The sequence below is a fragment of the Delphinapterus leucas genome, chromosome 9 (genome assembly GCF_059928025.1).
Source record: "Delphinapterus leucas isolate spDelLeu-1000000601 "Yukka" chromosome 9, BTC_Dleu_Yukka2, whole genome shotgun sequence".
Lineage (NCBI taxonomy): Eukaryota > Metazoa > Chordata > Mammalia > Artiodactyla > Monodontidae > Delphinapterus > Delphinapterus leucas.
This window is the reverse complement of record NC_143137.1, coordinates 87,853,095-87,873,052: the sequence shown is the minus strand read 5'-3', so window position 1 is coordinate 87,873,052 and position 19,958 is coordinate 87,853,095. Positions and strand designations below refer to the sequence as shown.

Sequence of the window (19,958 nt, the reverse complement as noted above, 5' to 3'; positions counted from 1 at the left end):
ATTTTTAAAATATTAATTAATTAATTAATTATTGGCTGCGCTGGGCCTTAGTTGCGGCATGCAGGCTCTTAGTTGTGGCATGCATGCGGGATCTATTTCCCCAACCAGGGATTGAACCCGGCTCCCTGCATTGGGGGCGCGGGGTCTTACCCAGTGGACCACCAGGAAAGTACCGAAAGGGATTTATTTTAAATGGATATCCTTTGGTAACAGTTAACATTATTTAAGAAAATTATTTTTAATTACGCAGGTAATACCTATAAAAAATCCAAGTGCAGGTAATGGTAAAATCCCCCCGACTGCCATTCCTCATTCCACGTCCCATCTCCAGAAGTGAGGAAGAACTTTTTTTTTTTTTGCTGCATTGGGTCTTCATTGCTGCGCGCGGGCTTTCTCTAGTTGCGGTGAGCGGGGGCTACTCTTTGTCGAGGTGCGCGGGCTTCTCCTTGAGTTGGTTTCTCTTGTTGAGGAACACGGGCTGTAGGCGCACAGGCTTCAGTAGTTGTGGCTCGCGGGCTCTAGAGCGCAAGGCTCAGTAGTTGTGGCACATGGGCTTAGTTGCTCTGCGGCATGTGGGATCTTCCCGGACCGGGGCTCGAACGCGTGTCCCCTGCATTGGCAGGTGGATTCTTAAGCACTGTGCCACCGGGGAAGCCCCTTTGTAATGTTTTAAAGATTCATCCATGAGGTAGCATGTATCAGTACTTCATTTTCTTTATGTATGGATATACCACATTTTGTTTATCCATTCATCAATTAATGGACATATGGGTTGTTTCCACTTCTTGGATATTATGAATAACGCCATTACCAACATTTGTGTGCAGGTTTTATGTGAACAGTATAAACACGTTTTCTCTTGGGTTTATAACGAGGAGTGGAATTGTTGGGTCATATGGTAACTCTTGGTTTAACTTTCTGAAGGACTGCCAGATTGTTTTCCAAAGCAAAGGTACCATTTTACATTCTCACCAGCCGTGCACGAAGGTGCCAAATTCTCCGTATCCTCGCTAACACTTGTTCTTTTGATTATAGCCATCCTGGTGGCTATAAAGTGGTATTTCATTGTTGTTTCTATTTGCATTTCCCTAATGACAAATAATGGTGAGCATCTTTTCATGTGCTTATTTGGCCATTTGTATTTCTTCTTTCAAAAAATGTCTATTTAAATCCTTGGCCCAGTTTTAAATGGGGTTGTTGTTTTTTTTTAATTGCCAAGTTGTAAGAGTTGTTTATATATTCTGGATGCTAGTCCCTTATCAGTTACATGACTTGCAAATATTTACTCCCATTCTGTGGATTGTCCTTTTGTTTTCTTGATAGTATTCTTTGATGCACAAAAGTTTTTAATTCTTTTTTTTGGGGGGGGTTCCCAGTGCATATAAAAGTTATATTTATACTATACTGTAGTCTATTAAGTATGCAACAGCATTATGTCTAAACAAATGTGTATACCTTAATTAAAAAATGCTTTATTGCTAAAAATACCAACCATCATCTGAGCCTTCAGCAAGTCATAATCTTTTTTCTTTTTAATAAATTTATTTATTTTTTTATTTTTGGCTGCATTAGGTCTTTGTTGCTGCACGCGGGCTTTCATTAGTTGCCTCTAGCGGGGGCTACTCTCTGCTGTGGTGCACAGGCTTCTCATTGCGGTGGCTTCTCTTGTTGCGGAGCACGGGCTCTAGGCGTGCGGACTTCAGTAGGTGTGGCATGTGGGCTCAGTAGTTGTGGCACATGGGCTCTACAGTGCAGGCTCAGTAGTTGTGGCACGTGGGCTTAGTTGCTCTGCGACATGTGGGATCTTCCCGGACTAGGGCTTGAACCCATGTCCCCTGCATTGGCAGGCGGATTCTTAACCACTGCGCCACCAGGGAAGCCCCAATCTTTTTTCTAGTAGAAGACTCTGCATCAGGGTTGATGGCTGCTGACTGTTCAGGGTGGTGGCTACTGAAGTTTGGGAAGGCTATGGCAGTTTCTTAAAATAAGACAACAGTGAAGTTTGCCACAATGATTGACTCTTCCATTCACGAATGATTTCTTTGTAGCATGCATTTTACCCATAGTGGAACTGTTTTAAAAATTGGAGTCAATCCTTTCAAATCCTGGTGCTCCTTTATCAACTAAGTTTATGCCATATTCTAAATCCTTTGTTGTCATTTCAACAATCTTATACAGCATCTTCACCAGGAGTAGATTCCATCTCAAGGAACCACTTTCTCTCCTCATTCATAAGAAGCAACTCCTTATCCGTGAAATCTTCTCATGAGATGGCAGCCATTCAGTCACATCTTCAGGCTCCACTTCTAACTCTCGTTCTCCTGCTGTTTCTACCACACCTGCAGTTGATTCCTCATTGAAATCTTGAACCCCTCAAAGTCATTCGTAAGGGTTGGAGTCCATTTCTTCTAAACTCCTGTTAATGTTAATATTTTGACCTCTTCCCTGGAAAATCATGAATGTTCTTAATGGCATTTAGAATGGTGAGTCCTTTCCAGAGGTTTACAGTTTACTTTGTCAAGATCCATTGGAGGAATCACTGTCTATGGCAGCTATAGTCTTATGAAATGTTTTTCTTTTTTTTAAACATCTTTATTGGAGAATAATTGCTTTACAATGTTGTGTTAGTTTCTGCTGTATAACAAAGTGAATCATCTGTATGCATACATATATCCTCCTATCTCCTCCCTCTTGCGTCTCCCTCCCACCCTCCCTATCCCACCCCTCTAGGTGGTCACAAAGCACCGAGCCGATCTCCCTGTGCTATGCAGCTGCTTCCCACTAGCTATCTATTTTACATTTGGTAGTGTATATATGTCCATGCCACTCTCTCACTTCGTCCCAGCTTACCCTTCCCCCTCCCTGTGTCCTCAAGTCCGTTCTCTACATCTGTGTCTTTATTCCTGTCCTGCCCCTAGGTTCTTCAGAACCATTTTTTTTTTTAGATTCCATATATATGTGTTAGCATATGGTATTAGTTTTTCTCTTTCTGACTTACTTCACTCTGTATGACAGACTCTAGGTCCATCCACCTCACTGCAAATAACCCAATTTCATTTCTTTTTATGGCTGAGTAATATTCCATTGTATATATGTGCCACATCTTCTTTATCCATTCATCCATCGATGGACACTTAGGTTGCTTCCACATCCTGGCTATTGTAAGTATAGAGCTGCAGTGAACATTGTGGTATATGACTCTTTTTGAAATATGGTTTTCTCAGGATATATGCCCAGTAGTGGGATTGCTGGGTCGTATGGTAGTTCTATTTTTAGATTTTTAAGGAACCTCCATACTGTTCTCCATAGTGGCTGTATCAGTTTACATCCCCACCAACAGTGCAAGAGGGTTCCCTTTCTCTACACCCTCTCCAGCATTTTTTTAAAATTTATTTTTTAAAAAAAAATTTGAATTTTATTTTATTTTTTATACAGCAGGTTCTTATTAGTTTATCCATTTTATACATATTAGTGTATACATGTCAATCCCAATTGCCCAGTTCATCCCCCCGCCCCCTGCCGCTTTCTCCCCTTGCTGTCCATACGTTTGTTCTCTACATCTGTGTCTCAATTTGTGCCCTGCAAACCGGTTCATCTGTACCATTTTTCTAGCTTCCACATATATGCGTTAATATACTATATTTGTTTTTCTCTTTCTGATTTACTTCACTCTATATGACAGTCTCTAGATCCATCCACGTCTCAACAAATGACCCAATTTCGTTCCTTTTTATGGCTGAGTAATAATTCCATTGTATATATGTACCACATCTTTATCCATTTATCTGTCGATGGGCATTTAGGTTGCTTCCATGACCTGGCTATTGTAAATAGCACTGCAGTGAACCTTGGGGTGCACGTGTCTTTTTGAATTATGGTTTTCTCTGGGTATATGCCCAGTAGTGGGATTGCTGGATCATATGGTAATTCTATTTTTATTTTTTTAAGGAACCTCCGTACTGTTCTCCATAGTGGCTGCATCAATTTACATTCTCACCAACAGTGCAAGAGGGTTCCCTTTTCTCCACACCCTCTCCAGCATGTACTTTTTTTTTTTTTTTTTTTTTTGGCGGTACGCGGGCGTCTCACTGTTGTGGCCTCTCCCGTTGCGGAGCACAGGGTCTGGACGCGCAGGCTCAGCGGCCATGGCTCACGGGCCCAGCCGCTGCGCCGCATGTAGGATCTTCCCGGACCTGGACACGAACCCGTGTTCCCCGCATCGGCAGGCGGACTCTCAACCGCTGTGCCGCCAGGGAAGCCCCCTCATTGTAGTTTTGATTTGCATTTCTCTAATGATTAGTGATGCTGAGCATCCTTTCATGTGTTTGTTGGCAATCTGTGTATCTTCTTTGGAGAAATGTCTGTTTAGGTCTTCTGCCCATTTTGGGATTGGGTTGTTTGGTTTTTTGATATTGAGCTGCATGAGCTGTTTGTATATTTTGGAGATTAATCCTTTGTCAGTTGCTCCATTTGCAAATCTTTTCTCCCATTCTGAGGGCTGTCTTTTCATCTTGTTTATGGCTTCCTTTGCTGTGAAAAAATACAGAATGCTTCACGAATTTGCGTGTCATCCTTGCGCAGGGGCCATGCTAACCTTCTCTGTATCATTCCAATTTTAGTATATGTGCTGCTGAAGCGAGCACAAAAGTTTTTAATTCTTACGTTCAGTGCATCTATTTATTCTTCTGTTCTTTGTGCTTTTGGTGTCATATTTAAGAAACTTTAACCTAATCGAAAATAAAGGTTTACACCTATGTTTCCTTTTAAAAATTTTATACTTTCAGCCTTTATATTTAGGTCTTTGGTCCAGTTTGAATTAATATTTTGTATATGGTGTGAGACAGGAGTCCAGCTTTATTCTTTTGCATGTGGACATCCAGTTTTGAGCACCATCTTTTGAAGAGACTGTCTTTCCCCGTTGAATGGCCTTGGCACGCTTGTCAAAAATCAGTTGACTGTAGTGTGAGGGTTTATTTCTGCACTCTAATTCCATTGCATTGATCTATATGTCTATCTTTATGCCAGTTCCCCACTGTTTTGATTACTGTAGCTTTGTAGTAAGTTTTGAAATTTATGTGTGAGCCTTGCAACTTTGTTCTACTTTTTTAAGGATTGTTTTGCCTATTCAGGGTCCCTTGACATTTCCATATGAATTTTAGGGTCAGCTTGTCGATTTCTGCAAAAAAAGGCAGTTGGAATTTTGATAGGGATTGTATGACTCTGTAGATCAATTTGAGGAATATTGCCGTCTTAACAATAGTAAATATTCCAATCCATGAACACAGGATGTCTTTCCAATTATTTGGGTCTTTAACTTTTTTCAACAGTGTTTTGTAGTTTTCATTGTACAAGTCTCTCACCTTGGTTGAATTTATTCCTAAATATTTTATTTTTGATGCTATTCTAAGTGGAGTTGTTTAGCCCTGGAATCTTGAGAAAATTTCTTAAACTTTCAAAGCTTCAGTTTCTATGCATGTAAAATGGAAATATTGAGTACGTACCTTCTCCAGTTGTTGTGGGGATTAAATGAGTTAATTCATATAAGGGGCTTAAATAAGCTATTTGGTTCAAGCTAAATGTTAAATATTAGACTGTGAACTCTCTAAGGGAAGGAATTTTGCCTTACATATTTTTGTGACATATTTTTTCTTCCCCCTGTTCAGGTACCACCTAGCTCAGTACCTGTTCTTACTGAAGGAGTATAGAAAGGTGGAAAAATTGGACTATATCACATAAATTTCAGTTCCTAAGTTTGAAAGTTAATGTTGGTTAGGAGCTGGGGACACTGATTCCTCCTTATACGCACACATTTTGATATGGCTTGTTTTCTTACACATATAAATAAACCTTGCACAATAATTTTGTCACCTCTTAAGATAGTGAATTTTCTTTTTAAGATGGTTGAGTGGGCCTTGACTTCTTTGGTGAACCCAGAGTTCTTTATGTGCCAAAATTGTAAATGAAATTAAACAGTCTTAATTTAGGACACTGTAAGTCATAATTTTGGAGAACCGAGTAGTTTCAGTTGTATATTAATATCTAGTAAGAAAAACTATCTTTAGGTTAGCATTATAAAAATACTTCCTTTTTCTGATTACTATTATCTGATATAATTTCTAAAATTCATATATTATACCAGTAAAATGTACAAGTGATAATTATTTTGTAAGTATAAAATAGAGAATGTTTTAAAACTTGATTTCATGGTGAATAGAGCATTGGATCTCACCCTGAGTGTAACAGTAACAGCTCAGTTATCTAAGAACTTGTGTTACTTCTTCTGTCTCCCCAACAGAGCGAGGGTTAAGAGTGCCTTTGTTCTGTTTAGTGGCTAGATTAACTATTAATGATACTCTGCTGTGGTGAGAAACCTGTAGACAGTTTTCAGGGATTAATTTCATTACATTTCATTGCTAATAGAAGTCATTGATGGTGAGGCTAATAGAAATAGGAATTTATTTAAACATTCATATTTTCACACTTTAATGCAGTTTTGTATTTGTTTCTGAAATTCCTCAACATAAAAATAACCAAGCATCGGTAACAAGTACTGTGTGATGAACTTAAAGTTTTATGGTGCTCCATACAGTGTTAGGATGGATGATCTGGGGTCTTGGCCTGGTGCAGACACAACCCTAGCATTGGTCTCTTTTGTCTGCCTTCTTGCTTGGTGGCTTCCGGGGGGGGGGGTGGGTGAGAAGGGGAACCCCAATTTTAGGGGATTGACCCACTTTCCTTACTAGGATTTGGAAATCAATAACAAGTCTTTCCTTTTAAACTAGCATTTCTTTTGGGTTATAAGTTGCACTCAGAATAATAATTTTAAAACTGACAGAGGAAAACATTTTCTTTAGGAAGTGAAGTTTCTTGTAAGTGGCAGCATTAGCTACCTTGAAAGTTTTAAGCCAGAAACCTAACCAGCCTGAGACCACGTTCTTCTCCTCCTCCTCCAATCCCCCACCAATTCCCCCCGCCCACCCCAGCCCGCCCCATTGTAGAGTTTGGAGCATACATATTGTTGTTGGTTGGCATTGTACTATATTCAGGAACATAAAGTAATACTGTTTTGGAACTATAGCAGGAGGAAATTTGATACCAGAAAAAGACTGCTTTTAAGGAAGGCGGGTGAAATTGAGACTTTATTTTGAAAAATAAAATCAGATTTTAGAAGTAAGCTTATTTTATTTAACAAAAGTTCAAGCTGTAGTTGAAAAATATGTACTGAGTTTACTGAGTTTTAGAAGGAAGAGTGTATCAAGTGCTGATTGTTTCTGACATACATATTCGTATTAAGTTTTATATACAGTTGATCCCTGTGGGTTCTGAATCCATGGATACTGAGGGCTGCCTGTACTACCTCATTTATATAAGGGACTTGAGCATTCGTGGATTTTGTTATCAGCAGTGGGTAGGGGGTGGGGGTGGGAGTCCTGGAACCAGTCAGCCCCCCCCACCCCATGAATAGCAAGGGGTGACTGTAATAATGTGACTGGATATCTTTTAAGTAGTAATGCAATTGTAATGTTGGATATTTTTGCAGACTATTTAAGAGTATTATTATTTTCCCCCAGTAGTCTCTCATAATCAAATAATTATCATTTCTGAGACATTTAGCATATTATTGTCCTTGTTGATTACTCTTAACAATTACTAACCTTCTTAACTCCTTTCTATATTGTCATTTGTCAGTGGGTTTGCCTGGGATTCTAACATTTCTTTAGTATTGTCCGTCATCTTTGTCTAAAGTTCCATCCTTTGTTTCAGATTTTCAGTGTTCACTTTGCTCTGGACTTGCATTTTGTTTGAATTGTTGGGCTGTATGACCATCAGTGAGAGACTGAACAGAGAAGGCATTTGATGGATGGGGGTAGAGGCTGGTGAATATCAGGGACAGTTGTTTGAATGGTCAGTTTATCAGTGGTCATTTTTTGCACAATTTTTGCTTTTCTGTGCATTCTCATCACAAAGAAAACTTGAATAATGAATGCTGGGATAACAGGGACTCCTTTTTAGGCTAGACTGATCTTCAGGATGTTGGGAGCAGTTAATCATTGATCTTCCTAGATGTCTCAGAGAGCTTGCTTTACTCCTGTCCCTTTATGAAGAGTCTCTTTTGTGTCAGTCTCTTGAATTTTGAGTCAGGACCTCAATACTTGGTCCCAGATGGTAGTATCATGGATTGACACCTGAGCAGGAAAAGTGTCTGCAGGCCTTCTTGCGAGCTTAAACAGGAGCCCCTTAAAGATACTCGCTTAAGGTGAGAGAAGGCCATAAGTATGCATTCCAAGGCAGGAGAATCTGTGAACATGTGAAGTAAAGAGAAGTAGTTACGAGTTGGTAGCGAAGGGAGAAATGGAATTAGGGTCAGAGGTTTTGACCGCCAGGATGGGGAAAGGTTAAGGTGGAGAACAGTCCCTCAGAGCACTTGGTATTGTAACTGGGTTTCAAGAGCTGCCCCGTCTTCTGAACAGGATTCTGGTTCTGAGGCCTACTGAGGCATTTTTTTTCCTCTTCTTAACTTCTAGATGTATTCTTGCTGTATTATCCTGTCACCTGAAGTAACCTGAGCACATACCTGTTTCTTGTAGCCTGAAATGGCTCCAAATTTGCCAAGTGAGAGGAAATTTAGTAAATCTGTTAGAATAACACCGATGTTAAAAGGATGTAGGTCTACGAGTTTAGGTAGAACTGTTTGCCCAATTATGATGTCTTATTTAATTTCCATGTCATAAAAATAAGCGTCCTTTGTGAGCTCATGCTCGGTGTTTAGTGATCTTAAAGGACACGGTAGTGGATCCTCTCCATGGGAGCCCTGTGTTATGCTTATTTTGCTATTGCTCTTAGGATTCTAGGTGGATTCAGGACTGCCCAGTTTCTCTTCTAGGGTCTGAATCTTTGAAGCACCTTCTTTACTGGACTATGTTTTGGTAGTAGTTATTGTTCACTGCTATTCCTTGTCAGGGTTCTTAGGGATTGGTTCAACTGTGGACCCTAAGTGTTCCAGGAGTCTTCAAACTCATGTTATTGAGTAGAAAATGAAGTATTAGAGATATAGGTACTACTTGCTTATTTATTTGTGAAATAAGGAAATGTGAGTTTAACAGGAAAACCGTAATTCGTAAAGGAAAAGACTGGTGGGATTAATTGCAGAAAAATAAAGTATAGGGCCCTGGATACTGTGAAATATCCAGTATAGATATAGAAAAACAACTAATTTGGGGGACGTATTTGCAGTGTGTGTAGGAGAGCATCCTACGTGTGGTCATGGTAGTAGATGACTCAGGTGATCAGAGGTTCAGGACACTATTGAGGAGCCCAAGGCCCTTAACCAAGGGTGTTTGGAATCATATTGACATGAACATCAAAGCCCCCCAGGACTGTGGCGTTTATTGTGGTAGAATGAACATGGGGAGTAATCAGACCCTTGGCTGGTATTGATAAGGATTAGATAGGAGTGTAGAGGGAATGCATGGCCCTCAGTGGATACAATGTTAATGTGGTATTTGTGAACATTCCTGAACCTTTCAGTCCTTCTGGAGCTATAAACAGATCTGAAGGTTTGAAAAAAAATGTGACAATCATGTTGGAAACCTTTCCATGAATTATTTGAAACCTTTTTGGTTCGTAGCTTCCAAAGTCACCAGCCAGAAAATGGTTTAGAGCTTTAACTTTTCTTTCTAATATATGTAAGATGGGCATATACTTCATTAGAGCTATGCAGTTTAATCTTGGGGACTTTCAGCTTAAGTGCACAGATACTATAGAGATACCCTGAAGTGTGAACTTTCTGTCTTTTTGGAATGAAAAATTGCCACAGTGAAGAAGAATTCAAGTGTCACCTCATTCCTGAAGTGGCTAGTTGATAAACCGAGAATAATTCCTCTAGAAAGGAAGGCTGAGACACAGGTTAAAGTTTAATTTCCACATATAATAATATCAATACTACGGTGATAAAAAGGTGAATGTTAAGGTTGGTAGTAAGAAGGAGAAGGTGGATTAAAACTATAGAAAAGCTCTTTAAAATGGAACAGACCTAGTATACCTCATTAGGTCATTCAACAAATATTTATTTAGGATCCCATCCTTTGCTAGGCAGTGAGGGCTTATTACTACGTTCCAAGTACAACACTACGTGCCTTTCATGGGTTATGTCATTAAATCCTTACAACAGCCCTTCATGTAGAATTATTATCCCCATTTTATAGGAGAGGAGATAGAGGCTTAGTGAGTTTATTTCCCCAAGGTCATATGGCTGTTAAAAATGATGGAGAAGCCTGCTTTCAAATCCTAGGCTGCTTGGCGGCGGATCCTGGAGCCTGAGTTCTTAAATGCCATGCTCTTTTTAAACGGGGCGTTACTGAGCATTCACTACGGCACCAGGTGCCAGGCTCTGTAATCCACGTAAGACTCCTCAAGGTAAGTTTCATTATCATCATCTCAATTTCACCACTGTGCTATATGCTCTCCCCATTGGTAGTTTGGCTGTAGCCTGTGGTAGAGTCCATGCTCTCATTAGATATCCATGCCAGCTTTATAATGCCCATTGGATGAAGTTGTTAGCTTAAAAAATTTGGAAAAACTCTTATTTTAACAACACTGAGAGGATATTTCTGTACAGGCCCATTGTATTTTATGCAACTAATTATTTTCCTTTTTTCCTTTATATTTCATATTCCTTGGATTTCTAGAATCAAGATTCTTAAAAATTAAAATTTGTTTTATCCTTTAAAAAAAAACACCAAACTATTGAGGTCTACTTTGAAATCCTGAAACTGCCTATAGATTTAGTGGGATTGTGTTTTATATTTGGTATGTGAATTTTTAAGATTTTGAATAGGAAAACACATTTACAAATAGGAAAACAGCTTTATATGTGAAATAGTCTAGATAATAGGACCTCATCAGTTTTACTCATGTAAAATTATGTGCTTTATATTAATGGTTAATATTTTAAAGGAAATGTGTTAGGTTTTTTTTCCTTCTCTTTTTCCTCTTTTATTTTTACCTCACCTTCCCTTTTTGTCTATAATCTTTTTTTTCCGAATCAGTATCGGCAATGATCTTTTAATTAAATTGAATTGGCACTTACATTTCTGTTGTAGATAGCGTTGTCAGTCCTCTTCTAAAAGGACAAGTATATTATCTGCTTGGTAACTGGGTGTTGCTGTTCACTTGTGCTGTACTGCGAAGGAGGAGGGGAAAATTAAAGGTGTAAAACAGAAGTGTTTTTCTAAAGGAGTTAGGGAGTAGATATAAATGTACCTTTAAAGACAATCAATAAATTATAGCAGATTAAAATATTTTTAGTCTAAAAATTGGGATTCTGGTTTAATATTTCATTCTTAAGTGATAAAAATGATTCACTGAGCCATATTTTTCAGGGCTGATGAAATAGAAGTAGCCAAGGGTTGCCTGTCTGTTTATTACAGTCTGTAACTTCATTACCAAGACTTCTTAAATTATCTGGTATGTTCAATCTAGTTGTTAGCATTTTTGGTTTGTATTTTAATTCGCTGCATTTAAAAATCTTCCTGTAGAGCCATGCTAGTTCTACCTTAAAAAAAGAAAACACCCCTCTGCTTGAAAGAAATGGTACTTCCTGCTTTCATAAACAGTCATGTGCATAGTTTAGCAAGGCCTGATGCCTCTGGAGCTTCTTCCCTTTAGAGCACCATTGAATCCCAGTCCTAACAGAAGTACTGCGAATCTTGTGGCCTCATTTTGAACAAAAGGGATTAGGGAAGAAAAATCTCTTGATATAAGGCTTGAAAGCAAGGGCAGGCAATCTTGGTTGTGAATATTTTCTGATTTTTCCAGAAATCAAGCAGAAGATTGAGCTGCTGATGTCAGTTAACTCTGAGAAGTCGTCCTCTTCAGAAAGGTACAGCTACATCTCTTGCATGAACAATTAATGGTGTAGCATTGCTAAGAAACAAATCAGGGTGTATTTTTTTCTTGTCAAGTTTGCTATATAACGTATCGTATTGCATGCTGGTCATTGTGCTGTTTTGAAGATGTGTATTTCGGTAAGCTGTTCTGCTTTTACAAAGGCTAATTGATTTTAAAAAAGAATAGTGAAGCCTAATGAGCTGCAGCATGCACACCATAACACAGCAGACTGGTGGCCCGTGTGCGACAGCTGTTGAAGGCTTTAAAAAATAATATCCTTAGCTAAAAAATAAACAGAAATCTTGCATTCTTTAAGGAAATACTAGTACTAGGTTTGTTTCCTGTATTTTGACGTTGTTGCTACACAAAATTACCAATATTGTTTGTAAGATCTAGGTTAAAAATACCTAGCTTTCGGTTGTATTAAATATTTTCTTATGTGGAAAGGGAGTGCCATTTGTAAATAGCTTAGGAATTGCAAACCCACATATTAGTCACATTCTGAAAGAGAGATATGATGCTTCTTCAAGTCTGTGCTAGGAAATGGAACAGTCACTGCATGCAGTAATGGTTCATGCCTGCAGGTAAGGACAAAATGACTCAGAAGTATTTTTAAAGCAATTATTTTATCTGTCAATCGAATGATTATACCTCTAAGGAGATATTTTCATAAAATGCCTATTTTACTTAATAAACAGAATTAAGATATGTTTCTCTCAAGTCAGAAATGGGTCTATAGTTGCCTATTTTGATATGTAAATGTGTGTTCACTTCTGTTTACCAAAATTGTTTCTACTACATAATATTTTAAATTGAGGTTCTTGGGCATACAGTTGATGCTTACCTTTCTGTTGGTTGCCTAATAGTTTATACGTAATGTTGGTATTTTGTATTAAGGTGTGTTGATTTATCTTTTCCCTGGTTAGTCTTCAGGGTTGTCTTTTTGTTCATAGATTTAATATTTAGGAAAATATTATGGAGAAATACTTTGGTAGTTAAAGAATGATATAGGAAAAACCCTGGAAAGAAAATAGGAGGTGAAGAACCCAGCATGGTAAAATGAATTTAATTATAGTACACTAGTGTATGGAGAACATGATGTGATGGCAAAATGATGACATTAAATCAATTTATTAGTATATTTGGGTGAAAGGCTCCTGGCTTTAATTTAGGGAATTATGAATAAGGAAGGATGTTACTGCTTTCTTTAGAGGTTGAACATAGAAAAATTTAGACACATTTGTGTTTATTTTTATGTAGCTTCTAACTTCTGGTTTGTGGCTAGCCATCCCATTTTAAGCATTCTCTTTGCTGAGATGAAAAACAACCTTCAGCCTTGTGAATATTCTGCCAGTAAAATGGTGGTGATGGGAAGGGGAGAGGATGGTGGTGTAAATAGTGAACGTACCGGGTACCAACTGTAATATTAGAGTTTTGTTACTAGGAAGAGCATTCTTAATGGCATTACAACAATAATTACGTTGGCTTTTTGAGTAGCATGTGTTCTCTATTGAGAAATTGAAGGTTAAACAGAATGGGTGAATATTATTGAGAAACAAGTTAGGAATGGGTGAGGTTTTTGTAGTTAAAATACACTCTTATAAGGAAAGATTCTAAAATAATTGGTGATTACATATATTTATTTAAAAATTATTATTATTGTTTCACCTAAGCTCCTGTGGTTAAATTTGATGAAAAGGGAGGATGAATGCAGACATGATTTTAAAGTTTAGAAATCTGCCACTGTGCTTATGACAACTCTATACACATTTTACCAGAGCTTGCTTGCTTTGTTTGTTACTCTTTTGGGGGGTGCTTACACATATATTTGGCAATTGTGATATGCTGACTTAATGGGTATAAATGTAGCTTATGGCTAAGCCAACACTTTGCCAACATAGAAGTTGTTTTATTAATGTAGAAATATTAAAAATAGAAATTACTCTTTTCTCCCCCTCCTTTAAATAAATTATACAATCACGGTCATCATTTGTCTTCTTATTTTATTTGGAAGAACTTGAAAAACAAGAATCTGAATTTTAAAAAAACATTCATGGCTTAGGAAGACTATATTTGCCCCAGCAATTTAATAGTTTATAGTATCATGTAGCATTACCACCACATTCTGCAATTCCTTGTTCTCTAATCACCTAAATTTTTAAAGTCTTTGTTTTATTTTAAATAGTTATTTGAAGCATGGCATGAGTCTTAATGATATTTGGCATTTACCTATAGTCAGTATTCCCACGTATTTTTTGGTAAAAAGGATGAAGAGACCCTGTTTTTCTTTAAAGAGGGGAGAAGCTACCTGTGAGAAACCAAGTTATCATTTGTCACGATTGATTTTTGTTCACTGTCTGCAGTATAGCATGATCTTATGTTTGTATGTATGTACGGCTGTGTCGGGTCTTCATTGCTGTGCGCGGGCTTTCTCTAGTTGCGGTGAGCGGGGGCTACTCTTCATTGCGGTGCGCGGTCTTCTCATTGCGGTGGCTTCTCTTGTTGCAGAGCATGGGCTCCAGGCGCACCGGCTTCAGTAGTTGTGGCTCGCAGGCTCTAGAGCGCAGGCTCAACAGTTGTGGCGCACGGGCGCAGCAGCTCCGTGGCATGTGGGATCTTCCCGGACCAGGGCTCGAACCCGTCTCCCCCTGCATTGGCAGGCGAATTCTTAACCACTGCACCACCAGGGAAGTCCCCTAGAGTGATAGTTTGATATGATATCTCAGAGAACCGAGTGGAGGAACGATGTTTTTAAATACAAAATGTGATAGATATATAAACAGATGTTCATAATAGTCTTTCCATCTCATATTTTCCACCCGCTTAATGAGAATTGCTAGTCCTGTGACAGCTGGCAGTGGTTGAATTATTTTTTTTTTCAGACAATATTGTAAAATGGGAAAAGCAAAACAGACTTTATTTTTGTAGACTCTTAAGGATCATTCATTGAGAATACATACAAATATGATTTAAGTTATATTGTAATGGAGTTTTGAAGTTTTTTTGTGACCTGAATTAGAAAATATGTTATCTTTTTTTTTTTTCCCCCGGTACGCGGGCCTCTCACTGTTGTGGCCTCTCCCGTTGCGGAGCACAGGCTCCGGACGCGCAGGCTCAGCGGCCATGGCTCACGGGCCCAGCTGCTCCGCGGCATGTGGGATCTTCCCGGACCGGGACACGAACCCACGTCCCCTGCATCAGCAGGTGGACTCCCAACCACTGCACCACCAGGGAAGCCCCGAAAATATGTTAACAAATCGCAATACCACCTTGAAATATAAATTCTTTTTTTTTTTTTTTTTTAACCTTTAACAGAATGGAGGGGTGTCCATTGAATATCATTTAGCAGGGGAGGTGTGGAGCCCTTCTCTTCCGAATGGCTGACTCATAAGACAAAAAACAGTGGGGTGACAAAAGTTGTAATTTAGTTTTTGGTTTTATATTTTGGAGAGAGAGAAAAATGTCAACTTACCCATTTTTAAAATTAAGGACAGAGAACATTATTGAATGAATAAAAAAAAAAAATGAGCCTGATTTGTATGTTATTGCCAGTTAAGAGGAAGACATATCTGTTGCAAGAGAGTGCCCTTCTGCAGATTTTAGGAATAAACCCTACAGTGAATATTTTCCTTTTAATTGAGCTGCTGTTGGATAGATGGATTATATTCAGCTTAACCATGGTAGAGACAAGGGTCGAGCATAATTTTAGTTCTTCATCTGCCGCTACTTAATGTAAAAAAAAAAAAAAGCCGTAAAAATTTATTTGATGCAAAAATTAGGTTTTTCAAGTTTTTGTTTCTTCTTACCTTTTCCTAGCTAAAACACTCCAGGGATGTGGAAATTTATGGGGTTAGAGTAGGTGGGGAAGAGGCATATAGTAATAATGGTAAGAGCTGGAAGAAAGGTAGTAATCATTTATTAAACATTTTCAGATACTAGTTCTAAGAGAGGAGAAAGTGGGGTGTGCTGTAGGGAGACTCTGATTAAATCATTCCCAGAAAGGTCCTGAGTGAACAGAAAACACTTCACTCTGCCTCAAATTTTTTCAAACTCTATTACTACTTCTTCAGTGAATCATGAACAAAAGCAGACAATACTTAATACAGAAGAGTTGAGCCCAGAGTGCTGAGAGCTATGCTTCCCAGTCCATCTAGGCTGAGTCCATGGAGGGTTGAGGAGGTCCTGAGATAAGGGGCTTGAGAAGCTGAGAATCTGCATTCACACTAAGCATTGCTCACATTTGCTATTGTAAAATGTGAATGGATGTTGTGATTAATAAGGTTCACAATTAGTCAAAAGTTAATGAAATATCGGTGCCTTTGTAGGATTGCATTTTCTCAGGGAACGGATACTAAAAGGATCATCTCTTGTTGTGTATGTGTTTTTGACATTTTTTGGTGTTAAAAGGGGTCCTTATACTGGAATAGATATGAAGTAGTATCCTATATCTTTAGCATCCCACATAGCTAGCACATAGTTGACTTGAGAAGTTGCTAGCTACCTTTTAAAGAAGAGAAAAAGGGAGAGGGAGAAAGTATCATAAAAATAATTATGCTGTGGCTTATATTCTACCAATGCTATATAAACAGAATTGGTGAGAAGTGATGAGATTGGTATGTTGCCCCTCCCCCAGTATAAGGGCATTTGAAATAACATAAAGAACCTGTGCTATTTTTGTGTATATATTTTAATTCCTTTTCTTAATTTGGAGCCTCTTCAGTGAAGAGAAAAGGACATATGATAGTAATGCATGGTTGCAGAAAGCAAAAAGAGAAGTCTGGAAGAATCAGGAGAACAGAAGGGAGAGAATAAATAAATAAGGATGGGACTAGATGAAGAGAGAAGAAAGTAAAGGATGTTCAGTGGAAAACGATCCAGGATCAAGGTGTCTTTTATTTGCTCTTATGTTGAGTATATTTTCCTCCATGTCTCTGTGGTGAATTAAGAGTAGTCGTGGGAGGAGAGCCAAATTTTATAACAGATGCTTTCTTCATTGGACCTGTCCCCTTCCCATTCCAACTCAAAGGGTAGGACGGGCAGCTAATGATAACTATTTTTTCCTTTTCCACCCCTCAACTCTGCCACTCTTGGCTTTGTTTCTGTATTTGCAGGATAGAAGTATTTGAGATGTAGTTTTTCTTGAGTGGTGAGCTGAGTTGACAGTGGCTGACTGGGTTGCCTTCCATCTATTCAGTCTTTATGCTTTCTTCTGCTTTTATTTAATATTTTGTAATATTTAAATTGTAGATGGGAAAGTGCATAGATCACAGATCATTATAAAATTTAGTTTATTGATTTTTTTCTTGTGTAGTTTGTGGTTTATGTGTTGTATCTAAGAAATCTTTGCCAAGCCCAAGGTCACTAAGGTTTTTGATATGCTTACTTCTAGAAGTTTTCAGCTCTTCATATTTAAGTCTGTAATTAATTTTGGGCTTTAGTATTAAGGTAGAAATTGAGATTATTTCTGAACATGACTAGTCAGTTTTTTGTTTTTTTTTTTTCCGGTACGCGGGCCTCTCACTGCTGCGGTCTCTCCCGCCGCGGAGCACAGGCTCTGGACGTGAAGGCCCAGCGGCCACGGCTCACGGGCCCAGCCGCTCCGCGGCATGCAGGATCCTCCCGGACCGGGGCACAAACCCACGTCCCCTGCATCGGCAGGCGGACTCTCAACCACTGCGCCACCTGGGAAGCCCCTAGTCAGTTGTTTTATCTGTTTTTGAGTATTATATATAAACAGAAACCCTCTGTGTAGTCTTTTGGTCCGTCTTCTCCTGATGTTACCTATGTGAGATTCATCCGTGTTTTCATGTGTAGCTGTAATTGACTCAGTCTCATTGCTGTACAGTATTCACCATAGGAATATACCTCACAGTAGATAATCCATTCTGTTGATGAGCATGTGGGATGTTTGCAGGTGGTGGCTTTTAGGAATAGTGCTTCTGCGAGCCTTTGTATACATGTCTTTTGGCGAATGAACCTTTGCATACCATTTCTGTTGCATGTCGTCCCTGGGAGCGCCATTGCTGAGCTTCGGTGGGTATTGCCAGCTTTACAAAGTGAACGTGCCAGTCTGCACCCTCACCAGCTGTGCTCCAAGGCCTTGCCACCTGGTACTGTGTATTCTTTCTCTCTTCCCTCCCCTTTCCTTTTCCCTTCCCTCCTTTCCTCCTTTCTCTTGTAGCATTCTGGTTGGTGTGCCAGGGTGACCCAGAGTTTGAACCTTTTGGAGGAGGATTAGAAGCAAATAGGGGACTATTTCCGAGTACCATCTCTTATGAAGAAGATCACAATGAGAAGTTTAGACCAAACAGGAACCATAGGGTGTAGTCATCTGAGGTACTGCTCTCCCACAGACTGCTTCTAGTCTAGTCTTTTACCTGGGTCTTAGAGGCCACGGGTGTTAACATCAGTTTTCAGATTTGGTTTCAGTAACAAAACCATTTCTTCAGTTGACCCTTATTAGAAACCTCTCGGGTAAAACATACAAAAGACAAGCTTGGACTGGGAAGCAGGGAAGTGACCAGAACCCAGCAGTTGTTGGTACTCAGGCACCCCACCCTGAGAACCCCTCCCTGGAGCTTCAGTCCTCTCTCCTTTAAAACTCTTGATGCAGGTAGGCCACACAGATCTGACGAAGAAATTATGACATTTTGGTATGTTTTGGTCTAGATGCAGTTCCTAAATTATTTTGTTAGTTTGTAACCTGTTTAAACTTTGATTCTGTTTCCTGATGCCTCTTGGGAGGCTTGCCACGTTACAGCCAGAGCAAGCCTTTCAGAATGCAGATCTGCTCAGGTAGGTAACTCCACTTTACAAACTCTTCTGCTGTCTTCCCATTGTTCTTGGCATAAAGGTAAACTCCATACCTGGGCCATTGAGCACCTGTACTCTCCAGCCTAGACTCAGACTCCTTGACTTTGGTCATGTTCCCCCTGCCTTGCTGTTTTGCTGCTCCCAGCCTTCTCATCTCAAGGAAGCCCTGCCTAGGTCAAATTACGCCTGTTATAACCGTTACAGAATCATGCATCTCTCCTTTGCAGCATTTGTCACAGCTGCTGTTTGACAGTGGGGAGTATTGGTGACATTTGGTCTTCTTACTGGTTTACTTACTATTCGCCCCAACTTATGATCTTAAATATAGAAGTGCTCTCAGCACAAAATATTTTTATTTTATGTCATCATTTGCAGCTTATAAATTATGAACTTTGTGGGAAGACTTTTTACGTTATAGGGAGATATCTATTTCTATGGTATTGGCATAGATTAATAACTTATAGCCATATATTGTTATAGATAGTCAATTATATATATATAATCATATGGTCAAGTATAGTCATAAACTAATTTAACTCTTACGAACTGTCAAGATTACAAATCTTAGGTTTTTCTATCACCATAAAAATGCACAGTTTATTTTATATATATATTTTTCTTTTTTTTTACATTTGTTTTAATGTAAAATAGAAATTAAAGTAAATCTGAACACTTTCCATCTTTGCGCCATACTGGTAACATCAAACCATATAGCCTTTTATTTCCCAAATGTCAGTATTTTGAATATCATCTTGGTGTTTTGTCATGGTTGCACTCCACCCTCTACTGTTATTTACTTAATATCTTTTTTTGTTTAATTTTTTACTGTGATAAAATACATACGACATAAAATTTTATAATGCTCTTTAAATGTTAATTTTCTTTAAAAGGGAATCTTTCTATCACTACCAGAACGGGAGAAACAGTATCATTTGCCTTTAAAAACAGTTATGGTTAAATCCTGTCTAGATTCTGTTGTCTGATAAAGGCTTCAGGCCTGAGCCATATGCTCCCTCTGTTTACAAGGGAAATTAAATTGGCCAGTGTCATAAAAGCACTTAACACTTTGGTGTTAGCACCAAAGTGAGACTTGCTCTTTGATATACTTAGAAAGATTTAAAGAAACTTGGGAAAGGAGTAGTTTTCTCAGTATGTGATTCAATACCTAGTCCAAAGTATCACCTAAGATTATTTTATATACCAGCAGTGGCACTTCTTCACTTTGGGAACCCCCTTCCCCCAAAATGGTTGTTCAG

At 38.8% G+C, this 19,958-nt stretch overlaps 1 protein-coding gene and 1 non-coding gene across 8 annotated transcripts in view; one reads left to right on the top strand and one right to left on the bottom strand.

Moving 5' to 3' along the window:
* The window catches only part of SRPK2 (SRSF protein kinase 2), a 225,738-nt gene that overhangs the window by 85,158 nt on the left and 120,622 nt on the right, over positions 1–19,958 (top strand). For 2 of the 7 annotated variants that reach the window (XM_089917784.1, XM_022554371.2), the window contains one exon: positions 11,818–11,881. The exons of the other annotated variants lie outside the window; for them this stretch is intronic. In XM_089917784.1, the coding sequence (XP_089773910.1) occupies positions 11,844–11,881 (38 nt within the window). In that variant the 5' untranslated portion in view covers positions 11,818–11,843. The remainder of the gene's footprint in view (positions 1–11,817; positions 11,882–19,958) is intronic. 7 annotated transcript variants of the gene reach the window in all.
* On the bottom strand, positions 4,537–4,643 carry LOC115802676 (U6 spliceosomal RNA). The gene has a single exon (XR_004023202.1). It is a non-coding gene; the product is annotated as a U6 spliceosomal RNA (small nuclear RNA).